This window comes from Spea bombifrons, chromosome 4, assembly GCF_027358695.1.
Source record: "Spea bombifrons isolate aSpeBom1 chromosome 4, aSpeBom1.2.pri, whole genome shotgun sequence".
NCBI classification, from domain to species: Eukaryota; Metazoa; Chordata; class Amphibia; order Anura; family Pelobatidae; genus Spea; species Spea bombifrons.
This window is the reverse complement of record NC_071090.1, coordinates 7916456-7938060: the sequence shown is the minus strand read 5'-3', so window position 1 is coordinate 7938060 and position 21605 is coordinate 7916456. Positions and strand designations below refer to the sequence as shown.

The 21605-nt window shown below is 37.9% G+C and overlaps 1 protein-coding gene across 3 annotated transcripts in view; it reads right to left on the bottom strand.

Moving 5' to 3' along the window:
* The window catches only part of CALD1 (caldesmon 1), an 81276-nt gene that overhangs the window by 37092 nt on the left and 22579 nt on the right, over window positions 1-21605 (bottom strand). For 2 of the 3 annotated variants that reach the window (XM_053464725.1, XM_053464728.1), the window contains exons 2-3: window positions 16247-16351; window positions 5398-5498 (exon numbers count right to left, since the gene is read on the bottom strand). In XM_053464725.1, the coding sequence (XP_053320700.1) occupies window positions 5398-5468 (71 nt within the window). In that variant the 5' untranslated portion in view covers window positions 5469-5498; window positions 16247-16351. Of the gene's footprint in view, window positions 1-5397; window positions 5499-7930; window positions 7949-16246; window positions 16352-21605 lie in introns of those variants that run through there. The other variant, XM_053464726.1, reaches the window with a different exon arrangement.

Sequence of the window (21605 nt, the reverse complement as noted above, 5' to 3'; positions counted from 1 at the left end):
GTATGAATTCGAGATATCATTTGAAGATGATAAAGTCAAGTTCTAGCTGTAACTGCGTCAATGAATGTGAATATGTTGACACAGGTATGGTTTAGTACTGAACAGAAGCCAAATCTCAATATTTATATCATGTCCAACGTTTTGCCAATAACTCATTCTTTCACTTAAGGAAATTTACAAAGGCAGCTTAGCCCTTCCTTTGGGAGTATAAAATTGTTTGCCCGCTGTTACTGAAAGGGGCATATTAACATGACACGTACGAGAAATAAAGCAGCCATTCATTGGATATTCTGCGGTGACAGCTTGGTGAGATAACTAGCATGTATTCTAACAGAGGCATGAAATTCACATAATACCCGCAGGACCCAAAAAAAATGGCTACATTTATTTTCTTTACATTTATCCAAGCTGGAAACGTGCGTGTGAGCAGATTAAAAGCAAACGGAGGGCTTTCTTAATGGTAATATTGCCGTCACCTGTTTATATTCACTAGATAAAGGTCTAGAACATGTTCTATTTAACCGGGGGGCCCATTCACTGAGCTACAGAGGTCCCGCTCATGTGGAAAGTGTAGGAAAACCATACCAGGTCCATGAGTTTGACTCTGAGAATGGAAAACATGAACTTTGGTGTCCACTGTGCGAAAGAAAATCATTGAAAAATACTACCATTGGGATTGGCAACGCTCGCTCTCCATTGGTATAGAATGTTCTGAATTAGAACACCAAAATACAGATACACAGTCTTCAATAATATATAAAAACACATCAATAAATAATAAAAAATTTAGGAAAATATGCCACGGCATGAATGATAAATCGACCCTAAAATCAGTTTAGAATTGTTGCAACTAAAAGTGCTTATAGCAGCTTCAACAGAGCTTTAATATGGCACCAAAACGATCTCGAAAATAAAGAGTAGCTCTTATAAACTTCAATGAAAGCAAAAGATACTTAAGGAACTTAGATCCAGTAATAACAAAACCACTTTAGAGACTCTCTCCTTTCTTGGCAGGATACCAAGAGAGAGCATGAGCGGTGGCCATCAATCAATCAATCACTATGATTTGAGGCTGGTATTTACGGACCAGTAAGTCTGACACCTGCGATGGAGAAGTTATTTTAGGCATTATTAAGACACAATATTCATGGTTATGAAGTGGCTTTATAAAGTGCCAAATCTGATTGTTTCTGTGAAGAATATTGAACGGGGTGGGCGCAGTAGTTCTGGCCTACTTAGGTTTTGCCAAAGCATTTGATTCGTACAGCTGGCGCTGACAATGTACGCTACAGCCTGAGATTTCAGTGTCTAGCCCAGAAAAGCACAGGAAATCAATGTAATCTATCTTTATAGGGTAGTTAATGACTTTTACTTTCACCGTTATTAGCAAAGTGCTGAAAGCTTGCTTCGGCGGGGTTAGTTTCCCGTGTAACTATTCTCTTAACAAAACATATCGTTTGTATCCGTCATGTATCGCCAGGCTTCGTCTGGCCAGAATCCGGGTGGACTTCATATTTCCTTGGAACCCATGGTATGGCCTTATTAGCCAGGAATAGCCATTAAAATGTATATATATATATATCCAAATTTTTGGGAGTAAAAATTGCATCTGGTTTGCTAAGTATTTTTTTCCCACAAATAAAATGATTGATTTGTTTAAAAATAGGACAATCTTCCTGAAATCTATGCATATAATAAAAAGCCAACAGTTTTTAGGGGAAAAAAAACATTCCCTAGCATAACACAGGATCATCTGGTTATTCCCTTAAAGAGGATCTGCCGATTTAACCCAAAATCCTTGATGAATGTAACAAAAGGGGGTTAATGAGAACCCCCGCGTACATGCACGGAAGGCGCTTACATTGATTTCAATGTGAAAATTGTTGGACCGCTGAGAAGGCAAGAATGTCCCATGCATGTTTAAATTCCCTCACTGCGTTAACCTCCACCACTTCTGATGGGAGGCTGTTCCATTTATCTACCACCCTCTCTGTAAAGTAAAATGTCCTCACGTTACATGTAAACCTCTGCCTTTCTAGTTTAGATTATGATATTAGGCATACAATATTCGATTTTATAGACCCTAACAGCTGCGAGATATGTTTTTTTGAATAGTTCCAATCATTTTTATTTATTTTAACTTGACAATTCTTAGCTGTTTTGAAATATTTTAATGGTGTATGGATGTGCCTTTACTTATTCAGTTTCTGTAATTAACTTTTTCCCCTCAGGACTTGATCTCCCAGAGTTATATTATATATGAAAACATAACATGAATAAGTGTGAATAGTTAGATTGGCGAATGCTCTCTTGTGAAATTCAGCCCCTGGAATAAAGCCCGTCATAATAAACAAACTTGTTCTTTTGGCCACACAATGAATATTTTTTATTGATGGAAACAGGGGTCTGGTGCAGAGACTGGAAATGTAAAAAAAAATACTTTTTTAGAGTAATAAATGAGAGCGATATCGACTTTATGGCAGAATATTATGTAAAGGAAGAGAGTCGGTTGTCTGTATTAGTGACCAGCGCTGGAACTTCGAGTTAGCAGACATTCCCTTCCTTGTAAGGAAAACTTGTATACTGCGTCTTCCCAAAAGACTCTCGACCCAAAGTTCCAAATTAAGAGATACCGGTTAGGTTTTAAAAAAAAGGATGTTAAGGATCCAAACATGAAAACTCTGCAAAGATGGCAGACTTATTTAATGTATTCCTCTGAGTAGGGGGTGTGGGTAAAGGGAGGGGTATACTACACTGTCCATAGCTAATTTAATTTCCCTATTGCCCTACTGCTCATTTTTATTATTTATTTCTTAATATTATTTACGTGTACTGAGGGGGACGTAGAAAATGTTGGAAGTATTTATTGAACTTGCGTGCCCTCGTCTGAAGCTGATAAAATGTTAAGCTGCATGCCCTCGCATACAACTGACAAGTTAGTGAATCTGCAAGTTGCTTTGTGAGTGTTAGCTTGTGGGAATATCTGACTTCAGTTGAGCTTGGTCAGTTGAGTTAACTCTTAACGACAGACTACTTCACTTTTTAGTGAATAGACCCCATTATGTTCTATGCACACTTAAAAACTCCCCATAAATTAACATTTAATTTAATAATACTGAAGTCTCCGGAGCCTTTGTCATGCTTAGCATGCTGAGCATTATTTTTTCAGACGCATAGCCTGCAGGCTTCTAAAATGTTGGAGGGTATGAGGACTTTCTCTCTAAAGTAGGCCCATTTTCTCTAATCTGTATTGTTCAATGCAATAGAAACATTGACATGGCCTATTAAATAGTTAATATTTAAAGAGTCTTTGGCACCTAACTTAGAAGGATCCCAAGAATGGTAATTTAGATGAGTTTGCATTTCAGACTCAAAGCCACATTCCAATGTATCATGTAATCATTATCCCTGACATCTTTCAGGACATTTTTCACAGAAAGAATATCTATTAACTAATAACTATTTCCATTCATATTATGATGTCATGTTTCATTTTCCTTAAATTAAACTTGCCCTCAAAACAAAACACGAATTTGCTATTTGCCGAAACATTTTAAAGTAAGCAGATACAAATAGGTGTTCAACCGCGTTAATGACATTCAATCATTCCTTTACACGCGCCAGGAGATCATGTTGACCACAGCTGACAAAAACAGGTTTTCGCAATGGTTTCTAGGAAATCCAATGTATCTTTGAGATGTTTATGTAACTCATTATTTTACATGATTATCAGGATTTAACATCGGTATATAATTCACAAAGCTGGAAATCTGGAGTTTTACAAAACATATGTTGTAAATAGTTTCATGGGGAACTATTTAATTTGTCCCCAAAGATGGAGGGAGTTTATGGCGCCACAGCTGCAAAAGGATTTTGGATTACAGAGCAAAAGAACAACAAATAACAAAAGCCAAAAACCTTTTTAAGTGGGATTTGTGGATTACAGATCAAACTCTAAAGTCGTTTTGCTACATGTGATGTGGACTAGAACAACTCCTTAGGTTGCCTACATGTGATTAAACCTAAGAGAATATTTTATATTCACCAATAAGTTACACCACCACACCGCGCTTCTATTGCAATTATCTGACCTGTTTAAAAATGAGTGTTACAAAGATAATTTTTTCTCTTTCTGTACTTTTTTATTTAGAAAAATACATTATAAGAACTCCTATTTTAAGAGAATAAATATTACCGTTATGATAAATTGGCGTTATCTAACTTTCATGAAACTCTTACCTGATACAAAGTAAGCATAGATGACATTGTCTGATGTCATGAAAATTCACCTAGGCTCACATAAATGGCACAATTTAAATGTATCTAAAGTTAAAAAAAGGATACTTACCCACCAGTTCATTGAATGCAGGGCCGCCATCAGGACATGGTGCCTGGGCATGAAAGCGACCCAGCTTGGTACCCATGTTTGGGCAACTGCAGACATTGAGGCCCAGTGGCCCATTTGTGTAATTTGGAGCCTGGTGGTCCCACTAAGAGTATTAGGCAGGGTAGTGGGAGGCACATGTGGTGGTGGTATGGGGCATAGGGTTTGTCCTGGGCCCCAAGATTTCTGATGGCGACCCTAACTGAAGGACCTCATGTGAGGAGAACTGCGCATTAGGAATGGAAGAAAATGAACCCTCTTGTCTTTCCATGGAAGCTGGGTTGAGCACTAATCCCTGCTGAAGTTATGCATGATTGTGTAAGAGATATGATGTCATCAATGAATTAGGCTTTTGCTCATAAATACAATATACTCAAAACATGAAGCCACTGTTAAACCTGGCAACCTATGCTAATGAAGGTATTCCAGGATTGTACCTATCCTGACAGTGAAGTGATTCCTTCGCAGTCCTATCACATCCGGTATCATCTTCAGCAGACATTTAATTTTAGAAACTAAAAAATGTTTTGACTAATTGAAGAAATTTAAGAAGAAAATGGAAAAAAAATCTACGTTATTTATGTGTGCCAATGGTACTATTTTTGATATTGTACAATAAAAAAAAATTGTGTATATTAGAGGGCCAGAAATATTTGCGCTATATTTATTTCAAAAAATTTATTTCTAGAAAATCTTATCAACATTCCAACAATTTTCCTTATTCGAGAAATGGCACTGAAAGCACTGTCACCTGCTAAGAGCAACAAACCCATAAATACGGTTTATAAATAGTATTCTCCCTCAGCCGAAAATTCTTTACATGCCTTATTTGGGCCAACATACAGAAGCCAGTGCAAAACATTATTTATAACCATTTTTGGAAATACAACATGGTCGGTTACTTCATGGTGTGGAGACGGAGCTCGCCAGACATGGGAAATCTCCAATGCACACATTGGGGAGGATTATCTTAACACTACGTCCACAGCCTTGCTATTAATCCATCACGTTACCTTTCAGTTTCTTGGCGCATTTCCTCCCGTTTCTGTCTCCTGAGCTCCCTGCGACGTTCAAAGTCATCCATGATGAGCTCTTGCGCGTTTCAAAACCAAATCTAAACCAAGACAAAAAAAAGAAGTGAATTAGATAGAGGACACATCTTACAAGATCATGTTTTATCGGTCATACGTATCATCGGATATTGGGGCTTTCCAAAGCAATTCCTCCTCGAGATCTTAAAATAGAAACTTTAACAACTAGCAAATATTATTATAGCATTATTAATGCATTATTATAGATTTTTTTCTACTTGTATTTAAGATGGGATTTTAGTTATACACATTAAACCTAAACTGTAGGTGGGTCAAAACAATTAACTTAATTATGGATGGCCAGGTCGGGTGAACTTCTTCTGCAAGGACCTACTCAACCCTTGTTGCAGCAGAAATCCCCCAAGGTGGACCCTTCTTATTGCACAATGAAGTCAGAGAGATTCCATCTTAACTCATCTATAGCCAGGCCATTCCATCTGGCTATAGCCCTGGAGGCATTGTGCCCCATGCAGATTGGGGCCAGCGACCAGCTGGATATGGCGTGTGAGCATAAAAACCTATATACCTTGGTGGCCACTGGCACTAAACCCCATAATATATCAATAAGAAAAAACATTTGGGAGGCTTGGGTGAGCAGCTCAGTTACCAACGCCAGATATTACTGTGTAATCGGCAAAAATGTACTCTATTGAATAAAGCAATGGATTAAATTGCAAGCCTGTTTGGGCAGCACTCCAATCCTTTGTTATGACAAACTGGATTATCTTTCCCACTGTAATTGTTACCATACTATGTATGTTTTGGTATAAAGTACATGGTGTGGTATTGTTGCAAAAAAAATGGTTTTAATTTGACGGACGCATTAGAATACACATTCAGGGAAATTCATTTAAAGACGAAATAGTGCTGATCACAGCACAGCTCATCGACAATTCATATTATCCTTATCCAGCCAGGGTAGAAATGAGGAATTTTCAATATTGGAGTCCCCATGTTTTTTTTTTGTTTTTTTTACAAATCCTCATTATAGGTAAATATTAAGAAACATTTAACAGCGGATCTAGACTTTCTTGACGTCATATAGTAAATCAGTTACGGTTTGCATATAGCTCCCCTAAAACTCTCATCACCCTGAGTACATATGTGAAAAAATGCACAGCTTGAAATCTACAGGTTATACATAAATTGTTTGATATAAAAAAAAACGGTTGGAAACACTGGATTATGTGACCAGACTCCTTCCATTTAATCATCACCTCTTTATATGGTCAGATATGTAACTTAAACCCAGTGGTTTCACATAAGTCTAAAAAGTGCATGTTTCGGCAAATGTTCAATTTTTTATAAAAAAATGATAAAATATTTATAAAAAATATATCTATATTTCTCTATATGAATAATATAGATATTTATATATGTATATATTGGCTGTTCCGAGCAATGATTTCAGCCTCTGTATCATCTAATGCACTACAATTATGGACAGGTCATGTTCATATGATTTCCCACCATAGTCCTTGGACCGCTTACAGTAATGACAATTACGCAACCGTTTTAACAATTACACAGCTGTTTTTATTTTAAAACCAGCTGAATTCAAATGAACGGATCTATGGAAAAAAAATGGTGCATTTTTATCAAAATAGAGCATATAGATCATTAAAAAAGACATTATTTCAGACTTTAGTCTTTATATACATTTTTATAATCAAAGTTATTCTACTCTAGTAAATTAATTCATGCTAATCATGAAAACAATGGGTAATGCTTAAAAAAAAAAAACGAAGAGTCCTCTGAGGTCCTGAACGCCTGGACTGACAAAAACTATCCATTGGTTTTATTGCAAAGTAAAAGAATTTGAAACACTAATAATGTTTTTTTTTTGTAGCAAATGCGCCCAGATGTGCTAGACAAACTTAAATTTAATAAAGGCAAGGTCAAGCTTTTTTTTTTTCAAGTGAACGTTGCAGGAAAGTTCAACCTTCACTGGATTTTCTCACTGTCATTGCTAATTATTCGTATGTCTGCTTTAAAAGACCATTTCTCTCTCTCTCTCTCTCTCTCTCTCTATATATATATGGTATACAGTATATATATATGTATGTATACGGTATATATATATATATATATATATTAAATATATATATATATATATATATACATATATATATATATATATATATATATATATATTTAAAATAACACATATCTTGAAATATACAAATTTTCATATTTAATATTTTTGTTTTTTACTTAAAAAACAAAAATTACGATTAAGTGCTTATTAACTACATAGACAATGCGCCGTTGTCTTCTGGGCCGTTTTTGGACAATATACATTTCCTTTAGCTTTAAATATTTTCCGGGAAACACACAAAGAAATATGAGAATCCAGAATCACGTTCCATACATAACACATACAATATTTTGTTTTTAAGAAAAATACATTTAAAAAATTGGTGAAGAAGACTACGGGTTTCCTACTCATACTTACTTGGTAGATGATCGGTATTCTTAATTGTTTTGGGTCAAAGTATCGTTCTTAGTCCTTTTTATATGGTTTTTAGCCCCCAAAATCCTGTTGATTGTCAGGGTAGAAAACCATTTGCCGGAAAGAGGCTCGATGCTCATCCAAAATAGTCCTGCACAATCTACCCTCCGACTCCCAAGGAGAAATGAAAGGACTACCAGATAAGGGAAAGGTTTTTTGCCTGCACTGTGTTTAGTTTAACTGCCCTGTCAGTGGTTAGTTTAACTTAGGGATGGGGAATACAAGGACCGCAGCGATATTATTTCCTGTGCAAAGGCTGAGGCCACTTCTTCCTCTGTCTGAAACCCACTTTGAAACAAAAATTCCAGTCTTAACCCTTTTGCTTCCAAAAAGTATGTAAAGCATTCCTGACATACTAGGTCCTCTCGAAGACACAACAAGACTGAAAGTCATTATGTATAGGAATAGGGACAATAAATGTGGTGTTTCTGAAAGTATAGAAAGTTTAAAGGGCATTATATGATTTTTAATCATTGTAAAGCCTTGGTTTATTCAGAGATGAAAGCCATTTTATCGAAGAGAAACTCTCAACACATATTTACAGATGACTCCAATGTGGGAACTGGGAACAGAACAACCACTTGGGCTCGCTGTAATGGTTGGGGACTTCTTTTGATGAGGTCTGCAAGAAACAGGAATGGGCTCAATGTAGGGGTGGAATCAAACTTTTATTATGTGATTCGAGAAATGAATACCAACTTGCCATCTTTGAAGGGTCAGCTGGTACGGTGCTAGGTCACGGCCAACCAACTTTAGGTTCTGTTAATCTAGGAGATTAATGAACTCCTCGCAAAGGCTATGCAATTCCCAAAAGAGGCCTCAAACACAACGGCTCTTTCTCTGTGGTTAGTAGGCAGTTGCCACATTTTATCTCTTCAGGGACCGTTAAATATTAAAAAAAAGTGTTTGAGTGCTTCATAAAAGTTTTATTTTAAGGATCCTGCACCTTTAACATAGGTCTAAGTTTACATCACATTAAATGTTATGGAAGCTTACTGTTAACTCAATTATATTTAAAAAGTAGCTTTAATAAATGGATTAGATCAAGGTTTGACTGTGGAGTCTCCGGGTGAAATGCTGCTTTCCTTGGTCGCCGGGTAACTTTCCTCCTTCTCTAGGTGGGGATCGGTGTTAATCCACACCTACTCTCCACCCACTTCACCACCTTCTCCCTGCCCATGTCACCACCTACTCCCTGCCCATGTCACCACCTACTCCCTGCCCACGTCACCACCTACTCTCCACCCACTTCACCACCTACTCCCTGCCCATTTAAGGCTGTCTGAGGCCAGCTCCACATGTGGCTAGCCCCACCCCCTCGTGAAGCCACCTCCTCAGAACAGGGAAAGCTCCCAGTAGCCTTACCTGGGAAGTTCCGAGGCATGGTCATGCCAAAAACGATGACCATTCCCATTTCAAACAAAAATACGAAAGTTAAAACAATATATATATATAAATATTTAATTTCCCTGCCATTGCTTGTAACTACACATAATTGTGTTTATGCAATATGTGAATGATATATTTCCATTTTGTTCCTGGTAAAAAATCCACAAATACATATAATTTATCTCCCACACAATATAACCCTGTTTAAAATGGATTTTTTTTTCAAACTGATAAAAAAAGATCCAACCTGTTGAGCTGTTTGCTTTGGCTCAAAAACGAGTACATGAGTTATTGTCGTTGGGAATATTTTTCTCACCATTAGAGCTTCATCTCTGGGCGAAGACTGCTCATTTCAATAATTATTTTCATCTAACTACATCTGTCTTTGTTTCAACAAACTTGGCAAAGCTCTCTCGTCGAGTGTAAAAATGAACTTTCCGTAGCCAAATTATTTTCTTTTTTTTTAAGAAACAACAATTTTTTTCCGTACTGAAGCGCTCATTGGGGAATCCGAGATATGAGGAAAATAAACATATTAGCTCATGCGAACAAAAAATTGAGCTTCAAATTGGTCCTACTTGTATATTTTTTAAAAAAAAATCCTTAATCACATTTTTTTTAGACCCTTTAGAACACGTACTGCAAGGAGTTTACCACAGAACAAAAAGCATCTCTGAGATGGGGCTAAAAAAAGGGACAGTGATCACTTTTCATTTTCAAAATCGACCACCCGGTCGTAGATCGTGGATATATATTTCTTACTTGAATTGATGTGTTTGAAGCTTTTCACTAAAATGTGGAGACAAGAATTTAGTAAATTGAAAAAATCTGTAATGTCCAGGATTGATCAATGTTATATTAAAATATGGTTTGGAAAATGGAGACATGGCATCATGAAAGTATAAGAGTAAAAGCATAATTTAAGCAAAAACTATATATTCCTTTTTTTTTGTACAGGACTTTGACTTGAAAAAAATAAAAAGTCAATGTGGTGCAAAGTTGAACAAAAAATGGCCTTTGGACATTGGTTGCTAGATAGAAAAGAAGATCTATTTGAAATCTTATTATTAATGCCTAGGACATTAAACTTCCCCTTTAAGTAATTTGTTTGATTTCAGCAATATTCTATATGGTTTACCTTGAAATACAAAAAAAATAAAGAACACCACATGTAGGAAAGTCGACATTTAAAGTCAGTTTTGTGTCATCATAGATTCAGTAAAAGAAAAAACATCTGGAAAAGTATTTGAAACCAAGTTGTAGCCAGGATTGTCGACAACAAACAGGAAGTGCCGAACTAGAGGTCACTGCTGATACCATGAGCTGTAACATTATACCGAGTCCTCTAAAAAATGTTGTCTTTTTCTCATTAACGAATTAGTTTCCATGGATACAAACTGCTTTTTTTTTTCTCTTTGCTCTTAAAGTAGGCTTAAATTAAATGCATATTTCCATAAAAAAAAATAATAATAATAATTAATGAAATACATTGAATATTGAAATCGTGAATATTGTTCAGACAGTATCGTCCATATATTAATTTGTGGATAAGCTGATTAAAAGAATCCTCTGGGACCCTGCATTTAGCAGCCGCTGGATTTGCGAGGTCGCTGGCTGTTTGGAGCCTTGTGCATCACATGCCTTGGAACCCCTCAGGTAAAGCGCTGCTTCCCCGAGCCTCCGGGACACTTTACCCTTTATCCGGGGTGTGGGCGTGGCTTTAGCCACACCCACTCCATATAAAAAAACCCTCCTGCAATCTTATTGGCAGCTAGACCCCAACTCGCGTCATTAACCCCGCCCTTGTGCGCAATGAGCTATGTCCCCCTCCTTAAGGAGAAGGGCTCAGGGTAGCCTGAACTGGGAAGTTCCTACACATGCATACTGGTGTCATTTGGAGGCCATTGGTGTTAGAGTGCTAGGGGGTCACTTAGTCACCCCCAGTCCAGCCCTGGAATTTACTGTCCTATCCCCCTAGATTCCTGCTTAAAGAAAATACTGAAGACGTAGGTTTGGCTGCAGTATCAGGCTTGGTTTTTGAGGCCTACACACTAAAACTCAACAAGTCCATACTTTCGTCAGGTATTCCCTTTAAAGAAGAATTAGTTTGGTGATACTTTTGATTGCTAAAATATTTCACTTCTCAAAAACTCTAGACGGCCTGCTTTTGGACACTTAGATACATTACTATATTAGAACAAACGCAATTCATCAGCGTGTTCCAAGATAAGCATGTGAGATTAAAAATATCTTTTATGGCTTTTTTGGACACCCTGTAGGCTTGGCGGAAACTGGACGTTCCACTAGCGCTAGTTATTAATCAAGGCACACAAACACTAGAGCGAACAGGACTGATATGAACACAAAATACCCCAGTTTGTCCACAAACTCAGTGGTGTAGATTTATATTGTTTTCTGCTCAATGTGGGGTTCTAGTACAAACTTATTGCTAATTTTAATATGTAAACACCATTATTTAGGTTTATTTGTTGTGCAGAACCATAAATAGTAAAATTCTGACCATGAGCTTTTTTTAATGAGTAAAAAAGAAAAACCTCTCCTGCAAGATCTCTGAAAAAAATATTATTTTATGGGGCTAATTTATCACTTAATTGTTTTTTTAAGGATAAGTGAAGCAGATACTATAAATAATGTACTATTCAGCCGCGTGTATTTCAGTACCTCATAAATCTCCTCCTCATGTTATAATCCGTGAGACATTTGAGTGTTGGGAACCAAGCATCACCTCACACCATTAAATACCCGAGAAAAATATGATTTGCCGCCATTATCAACACCGCACTTCTCACAAAACTGGTTGTTTACTTAACGCCTTAAAGAAAACAAGGACCTGGTTGGAGTGACAAAAAAAAAAAAAGAAAATACTACTCCATCATTTTTATTTGAATCCCTGTACTTTTGCCAAAAAGGTTACAGGCAAATACTTTCTTGGACAAATTCCCTTGTCTGCAATTATCACTGTTGCTTTGGGAAAAGGCTTGACATAATGCGAGATTGTTCTAAGCCTCAGTGATTACTGGAAGAAACTTATAAACATACACAGGGAAACTCTGTGTTTCTCATGATGGATTTGTGCATGAGGAGGGCCGTCGGCTGGATTTGGGGTAACAGGGGTAAATCGGCTGTCCCCAAAAACGTGGGTTTGTCTCACATACTTAATATATTTGGTTCAAGCTTTTCTTGGTGTCGCACTGTCCGCAAAGAGTGCCTCGGTTATGGCATCCTATGACATCACACAAAATGTGATCAGATTGCAGTCATTACATCACCCACATAGTGTGGCACGCAGGTACCCTGAGATGTCCCGGAAACGCGACACCCAATTTGTGTCGTTATTAATTATGTTGGAGCCTCTCTTAATACCTCCGCTCCTGATTTCCAAAATATGTATAAATATTCCAAGAACCCATCTCCAAAAGCCAACCATGAAGAGAAAGCCATGTGCAGTAAAAGCATTATATGTTGACATTTCCTGTTCCAAATGGAAAATGCAGGGTACGGGCAAGTTTATTAAAGGGAGTTAAATAAGAACATTAGTCCCTTTAAATCCATTCCATGTGTGTCCCATTGCAAATGCATGGGGGGATTCTGCAGAACCTGCCTATATACATTGGCCCTCCAGCTATTTGACACGCAAGGGATGTGTTTTAATACATCTTCAGCCATGCAACATACTCACCGCCAGTCAGCTCCAGCATGGGATCAGTAACTGGGGGGGAGTTAAATGGTCATTGCACAGAAGAGCTTTCATTGATTTCAATGAAAGTGCTTGCATGGCACTGACTGCCTGCTTAGCTACTCAGTAGACCAAATCAATGGCGGAGGTATTCTGCTGCAGCCCTGGATCTGCAGCTTCCTCCTAAGGTAAGCAATTCTTTTTTTTTTTTTTTTAGAGGTTTAAATAATGCATATAGAAGTACTTACAAAGATATACATGGAAACTCCCAGTCTATGGAGTACACTGCCGGACATCATGTGAGTGCAGAAGACGTAAGCAAGGGTACAATAGTTTGAGTAGGATCTCCATCAAGATTCTAGACTCCTCTTGATTATCCTTATGACATAAACGTTACACTTTTTGAATATTCTCGACGTTTAGATACCCCAGTGGAAATGGTGCACGTAAGTGGAATGTGTATCTGTTCCTCCCACTTTTGTCTGAACAAGAAGCATGTTAAAAGTTTTAATCGTGAAAACATGCATTCGGGTCAAGAACATAAAAACAGAGGGGAAAAAGCTGAGTAAATAAAGGGTTTGGATTAAAAACACATGTATCCCAGAAGATGAGATTGTTTCTTTCTACTTAAGGATGTTGTATGCGGACGTGTTTATCCAAAAAAAACAAATACCTTCTTAGACTCTGAAGGGGGGGACATCATAAACAGCTTGGTCTTGTTTAGGATCAGTACTCAAAGGTAATCTTAAAGGGGAAGCTACTGTACACCATTCTCTAACTTGGAAGGTTAAATTTGTGTCTGTCTCCTTAAAAGTCACTGGAATAGACTTAAAACTTTTAGATTCTGGATGGATTTATTCCGCATTAGCTTTGGTAGGCCAAACAAGTGGACTCCAAAATTATGCTCCTTGCCCCCAATTTTCAAGCCTGTGTAGCAACGTCCAATTCATTGAGCAGTCATAAGCCACCCCCAAATATTTGGCCCCCTTCATCATGTTATGCGGAGTCTTTACAATAATTATTGTTTCCATTCATCACCAACAATGAGAACGGTAGGACTGAATACTCTAAAGAAATCTAAAATCTTCATTGTAAAAATAATCGTTTCTTGAAAATTAGCGGAATTCACGTTTGTTCCCCCAAAACCAGCAGACACCAGAAGTCAAGATATATATAATTATCATATATAACATAAGTAAACTATTGATAAAGCCTCAAACGGGCATTTTCTTTCAAACCTCTGGAAATAAAACTATGTGAGGTATGCGGCCTCTTGGCCTTTCTGCAAAAGAGCAGGAATCCTCAAATGACAGTTAATTTGTTTGGAGTCTCTGGTAAGAAGTCATTCTGAGTTTAAATGAAACTTTCGAAATTCCGAGACAGCTATAATGCGCGCCAACGGCTGCACACCATTTAAATGTGATGACCTTTCAAACTTAAAAAAAAGAAAGGAAAAGCAGCAAAAAAAATTCTAAAATAAACATTCTTATTATTTGTTAATTTTGGGCACAGGCATCTAAATGAATTCACCATCTTATTCTGTGACCATCGAGGACTGGAATTGTGTACCCCTGCTCTACATTAATAACTCACTGGGGGGGGGGTGATTATTTTGCTAAGCAAATAAATAACAGATAACTTAATAACGGTATGATCTTTAAATGGCACTTTTGAACATAATAGCCCTTTCATCCAGAAAAGCTTACCAAACACTGTAAAGTACAGATTGCGACGTTAAACGTGCTGCAGAACCAAATCATGGTTCTTAAAAAAATCAGCACAATGTGGGGGAAGTAATTCTACTCTGCACTCTCCACTTCCTGCTTCGCTATAAGAAGCTTTACCTTCAGGGAAAAAAAGACTAAGTGCACAGTAAAATTGAAAATAATATGTGTTAAATAAAATATGTACGTGAAACATATATTTATTATTATTATTACTTTTCAAGCATTCCTAGGAACTCTCAGGGTTTCCTCTACAAACTCCAGGTGACTCTCAGATTCTCCAGGTCGTTACGCCCAATCTTTGGGTCACGGAAGCAGTGTTTAGGCACACCTACTACTCGCCCTATTCCTATATGGTACTAGCATGTGGGTAACCCCTGTTATCATTAAGCCACTGACACAAAAAGGGAGGGCTACGGGTGGCCACAGCCTGGAAGTCCCCAGGTATGCTTTAAGGTCCCTAAGTGCTTCCTTGACCTATCTTCCATCCTACTCTAAAAATGTGGACACCAAATACGCTCTAGTGAAACCAGTATTTTATTGATCTATGATCTCCATTGTTCTATAGACGTTAAACGTTGTCTGACTCAGTGTTCCGATACCTATCATCGTGACGAGATACAAATAATGGAGTTATTATTCTTCCAGCTATTTCAACTTTTAGCGTCCCTGTTTGGCATGTACAGAAACCAACCATGTGACAAATTCTACTTGCTAATCTTGAACCAACATAAAGGTCGATTGTGCTATCTGAGGCAAGAGGTTCTTACTCAATGCACTTTTTTATCATGGTGAGAACTGTGATCGACTCTTAAAAATGTGGATTCCAGCTGTCTCCAAACAGAGTTGAAATGAATACCTTTCGGCTCAAGGTTGGACTTAAACATCCATCACTCTCAGCCATCCAAAGATGTATGCCACTGAGCAAGAACACATTGTCCTTTCATAGACCAACTGAATGAAAAAAACAAAGACTGTATAGCTGATGAACGTGCCATCGATTGTGCCCTAGGAAAAATACACTAAACAAAGCAAGAATAAAACATTTCCAGTGAATACTATTCAAAAAACACCTATTTAAGTATAAATGGTAATGCTGTACATTGAATACGCAGTACAATTGTGGGCACCAGTTCATAAAAAACTGGAAAATAGAAAATCTTCAGAGGTGGGCAATAAAATTAATGAAAGAAATCCAAGAAGATAGACCTTCCAAACTGGGTTTACATAATCTGGAGAAAAGAAGCCCACATGGTGATATGATTAGCCAGTAGTCTAATACACCTTAAACCTACTTGCTGGGGAGTCGCGCTCACCCCAAGAAGCCTAAAAAACACATTTGACAGAAAAGCTAAATAAAAAAAATTATCACTCATTAAAATAAGTGCATTCAAACTCCATTGAGGGAACACAGAATGAAGAAAAGATAATAACATTAAATGTACATACCTGAAGACAAATAAACACTAGCCCTGGGTCCTATGTGAAAATGTAACAGCAGCTCAGCAACCAGACATAGAACAATGATGATGAATCCAATCCAATATTTGAACGCTAGAAAGAAATAAGACAAGTTTTAATTATGTTAGTACACAAAACTGGACATTATCATGTAAACGGGTGTTTTGTGCTTTGCTTTAGTGTATAATACATTTATCTCTTACAGTATTTTGAGCTTTTTATAAGGTAATGTTGAAGCCACTTCCCGATACAATGTCGATAAGATCGCACCTTGGGTAATTAGAACCTCTTGCCTACTTTCTTTGTATGTCAATGGCCAGAGCCAGATATCTTATCTGGCTCTGGCCATGGACATACAAAGAAAGTGTGGTTAGACACAAATAGGACGTGGCTAGCTACATCATATGAGGACATGTGTGGTCAGAAGTGGATGGAGCCAAATTCATCCGGAGAATAAAACAAAATGGAGCCTTTTTAGGAAAGGTGAATTAAGTCACATAAGGTTTTGGGACCTCAGAGACCTCTTCTTCTCCTCCTCTTCCCAAGATCTGAAGAAGAGACCTAAGAAGTCCTAAAGGCATATTTTCTATGTTGGCTCATCAAAAGGTCTCCTTTACCACCGAAGACTCCATCTTCCCTTGGACCGATACGGCCATTGTTAATGTCCTTATTCAGACATGGCTGGGAGAGAGAACAGCCCTTCTGCATTCATTGAGATGAAACACATTTAGTTCCAGACATATACAAAAAGACACGTTTCCACAATACATAGACTTGAGGTGGTTTTAACCCTTAGAGTATCACAGGCGTCTGCAATGCATTGTTTTGCGTGTAGACAATGAAATGCTCTGTTGCAAAGCAGATGAATGCCAACTGTCTTTTTACCATGACAGATTCTAGAAGATTTTACAGTTGTCAAGTGTGTAAAAAGTCAACCGCAAAATAAACAGCATTTTTCTGTGGATCAGAGAAAATGATAAAATAGTTTCATTTAATGATATAAAAGTTCGGCGAGTTGCATCTTGCAAAATATGGTCTTCAAAAGTGGCAAAAAAAAAAAATCTTAACAATCCTATGAATCACAAGACTAAACATAGCGTATTATACTTGTATGCGTGCCAGATCTTGTTTGGTTTCAAAGAAGCTGTTATCACTTTGGTTATTTGTGCCAAAAACAACAAATTAGGCACATACTTGAGACCTTGGAGTATATTAAACCGTGAAAAGAAATGTAACTTTCTAAAGTCAAGAAAGATGAACGTGGCCTCTTTTACAGGGAAGCTGTTTCTGTCGTGGCTCTTAGCATAACAAAATGTATCAAAACTACCTATTTCTTCTGCTAATATTTTAGAGGTGTTTTGTTTAAAAGTTGTGACTATTTTATGCCAAGGAAGCTGAGATCTGTGGCTAAATGTGGCAAAAACAAAAGCCCCGTCTGTCCCTTTTCCTGACCCCACCTTTAAGAAGGCTTCCTGGACCATTCACCGACAATCAGCAACTTATAACAGGGGAGAGATACCTCAGGAGGAGAAATACTCATGACAACGTTGAATAAATCCCCTGGACCATGAATAGAGAAGAGCTTTCATTGAACTTTTATACACGTAGGGCCCTGATTATCCTGTACGCTACAGCAACATTCCCTGTATTTTTATGTTTCTAACTTATATTCTGCAATGCTATGGAACCTATAGGCGCTATATAAATAAAAACAAATTCAAAATTAATGCTTTATTTTCTGTACATATAGTAAGTTAACCATAGTTGATAACAGTAAGAATTTGGTGTCTCAAATAGGCAACTACCCTGCTAAGCTTGACTCTTAAGTGTTTTGGCAGTCGGAGTACTGTCACACTACTGGGACCAACTACCAGCTAGCCCGGTGCCAGGTCTCCAGGCGGCATGTGCTTATCTGACGGCTGTCGGATGCGCGGTCCCGTCGGGAACATAATGCTGGAGGCGCGCCTGTGATGCGCAACAGGGAGAAGGGCAGGCTAGGCGTTGGATTTAAAAATCTGCTGTGTAGGGGCCTCCTAGTCTGGTCCTGCGCATCCTATCTGGCGTACTGATTCCTGAACACTTTGACTCTTGGATTGCTTTTGATTACTCTCTGTCTAGTGATTTTGTACTTTACTATCCTGATCCGTCTGCCGTACCTGGCTTGCCTGATTACCTGCATAGTGTACCGAACCCGGCTCCGGGTCAGTTCAGTATTCCCACCTTGCACCCAGAATTACCTGCTCAGGGGATCTCTGCAGTTTTACCTATACAGGTATCTGGATGTTTCTACTATGCTCTGCCTAATATACCCAGTGCCTAGTTATACATGAGCCTCCACACTGTTTGGATCATCAAAATCCCTCTTCTCTTGGAACTCAACCCCTTGCTAGGTGTTTCAGGGCGAAAACCCTGCACAATGTGTGCTCCTTGGTGATGGCAGACCTGGCGGGTACACTCCATAGACAATCCTTGGGCACACATCCATGTTACCCTAGGGAGTAAGTAACTTTGAGGATATGTAATATAGTTCACATTTCTACAGTTGATAATGTTCTGGCGTCTGAGCCCCAAGATTAGTCCCCAAACTCCCAGTCCCTCTTACCTTCCCTGATCCTCCCCCTTCCAAGAGCTAAGAATGTTTGCTGAGTATGAGTGCATTACGGTGCTCTACAGCCCTAAAAGCCACAGAAATGTGAATAAAAACAGCAGGAAGAGTGCCTATTAATTAAATTGTGCAAATAAGAGGCATTCCTCTTCTCCAAAATGCATTAGTTACATAAATTGGTATCAATAGTTCACAAAATCACATAAAAAGCCCCAACACTTGTAACCACATCCACATAGATAACTAAAGAGATATTCTCCTGCAATAATGGTTGGGCTGGTTATGCAAAACGCATACTAAGTGTTTAACTCTCCTGTTAACCTCTGCAAGGGTTAGTAAATACAATTACTGCTTTACTTAGGTAGCTTTCACCACAATAGAAGACTACGCATAACAGAAGACACAGTAGAAGACTACCCATAGCAGAAGACACAATAGAGACTATGCATAACAGAATACACGTCACCCTCTAACAACAATTTGGGGGTTGTCACCTAAATTAGCTTGGAACCCTCTAGAATTTATTTTTTATGAAATCATGCTCCTACAAGACTATGCTAATTAGTAAAACCTTTCATACAACTTGAAGACAAACTCATTAAGAGTCATCATTCCCTGCAGACTTCCGTTGTCAAATTCTGTAGAACTGTCAGAGTTTAACCCAACAATAAACAACCGGAGAAGTCACGGGACCCTCAGTAAACAGACTTTCATGTACTAGTAATATTTGCTTTTCTTGTTTTAGCGAAGGAAATTTACAATGGTCGCACTGCTTGGGAGGATAAAATTTAGCAGATCGTGTCTGCCACGCAGGTCTTCCAGATCCTGATAAAACCAGCTATTCAAACAGACCTCCCGCACATAGTCATTAAGTTGAAATGTCAAGTAAACAACACTAATTTAGTAAACAATTCTCAGATATGTTTTTACTTCAAAAAAAAATCTTGCATTGTTTATGGATTATCTCACTAAATAAGTCCAAGACTCTCCTACGACGTAATAGAAATGAGAGATTTGTCCCATTAGTCTTCATGGAGGAAGACACAAGACGGAAATCTCCACGTATAGTAACACACTGTATAGCTGTTCATATTGTACAGGATAGTTATGTGTTAGGTACCATGTTCTTGGCAGGTTGGTTTACCTCCTCGCCTTCAACAATTATATCATGTATGATGATGATTCTCACAGTGAAGTTGGTGAAGTGGAATGGTTTATCCAAAATAGAGTTCGGTTTGGATAGGAAATATCTGATGCCTGTGAATTGCTTTTATACATTGAAATCCCCGTGTTTCCATGTATAGAAGCGCTGCGTTAAACTGTGCCCTAAATGGCCAGGAGATGTTTCCTCCAGAGGAAGAATGTGTTGCCTACTGATCATTATATAAAACACATGATTGGTAATACTGCCAGGCAAGCATTTTTTTTAGAGGTCTGGATTCCCCGTTCTGTTTGATGGAGTTTGATGGAGTTTAGGAATTAGCATAATGCTCGTGTTATTGTGTTAGTGTAACGGTTCATGCCAACTCCTACCTGTGAGATCTCACTAAGCCAAGAGTGGCCAACCTATGACACCGTGACCCAATAAGTACAAGCATAAATAAACCACGGGATAGCACAGAATCTGAATATAATAAAATGATTTTTATGGTGAAAACTACAACCGTACAAGGTATAAATGCGTTGTAATATCAAATCATAACAGGTGTACCTTAAGTCTGAAATATTTGGGGGGAAGCTTTGAAGCTCTAAGTGGCTCTTCTGGAAAATTAGAAATTTTGTAATTTCTTGTAACAGCTTAAAAAAAGTATCAACTGCCATGATAAATTACATAATAATACAGATATTTTCTCTAACATTAACAGCATGCTTTAGTCTTTTTAAGAGACTTAGTAAATCAACAAAACCACTGTCTGGTCAAAGATATAGCAACAGACACTTTGAGGGCAAATGCATAACCTTTTGTTTAATAACAATCATCCATCACCAAGGAAAGGGACTTCTTAGTCCTCCCAATCACTGATTTTAAACTTTTCCCACAAACAGCATTCCCATTGATACATTGATGGTGGCGGCAGAAAAGAACCAACTGGTCCATCTAGTCTGCTCTTTTTTGAATAGCTTCTTACTTTTTAGTTCTTTAGGATATCTTTATAAACATTCCAAACGTTCCTAAATTTCTTTACAGGGAGAGTTTAGTTCCGAACCAACAATGAATACACATTCAAGTACATTGTTAGTACCTCATATAATATTTTTTGACTTATTGATAGTCCTTTATGTGACTTAACTTAGGTGTGTAGAACACCACAAAACCCACTAATCCACCATAGACCCTGAGCTCCTAGATAAGAACAGGGGACTTGGGCTCCTAAAGAAGGTCTGATCCTCCTAAAAAAGGACATGGAAGAGGTATAAATGCTGGCAAGTTCCTGACCATTATCTCTTATACCATACGTTCCAAGATAAAGCAGGTGAGTTTCAGGTATGTGCAACCCTATGGAGTAAAGTTTACCCCCCGCGGAAACCCTATAGCAAAGTACAAATTACAGATTGAAAAATATTATAAAAAAATGTATCCATGTTCTCTTCCGAGATCATGTGCGTGTCACACCAATACAGACGTCTTTTTATGCTCAGTTTATACAAGCCTGAAGGTTTAAAGAAAGAACTATTTTTTTTTGTAAAGGCATGCTGCCAGATTCATGGGCAACGCTGATTACCTGGCTTTTCGAGACCATA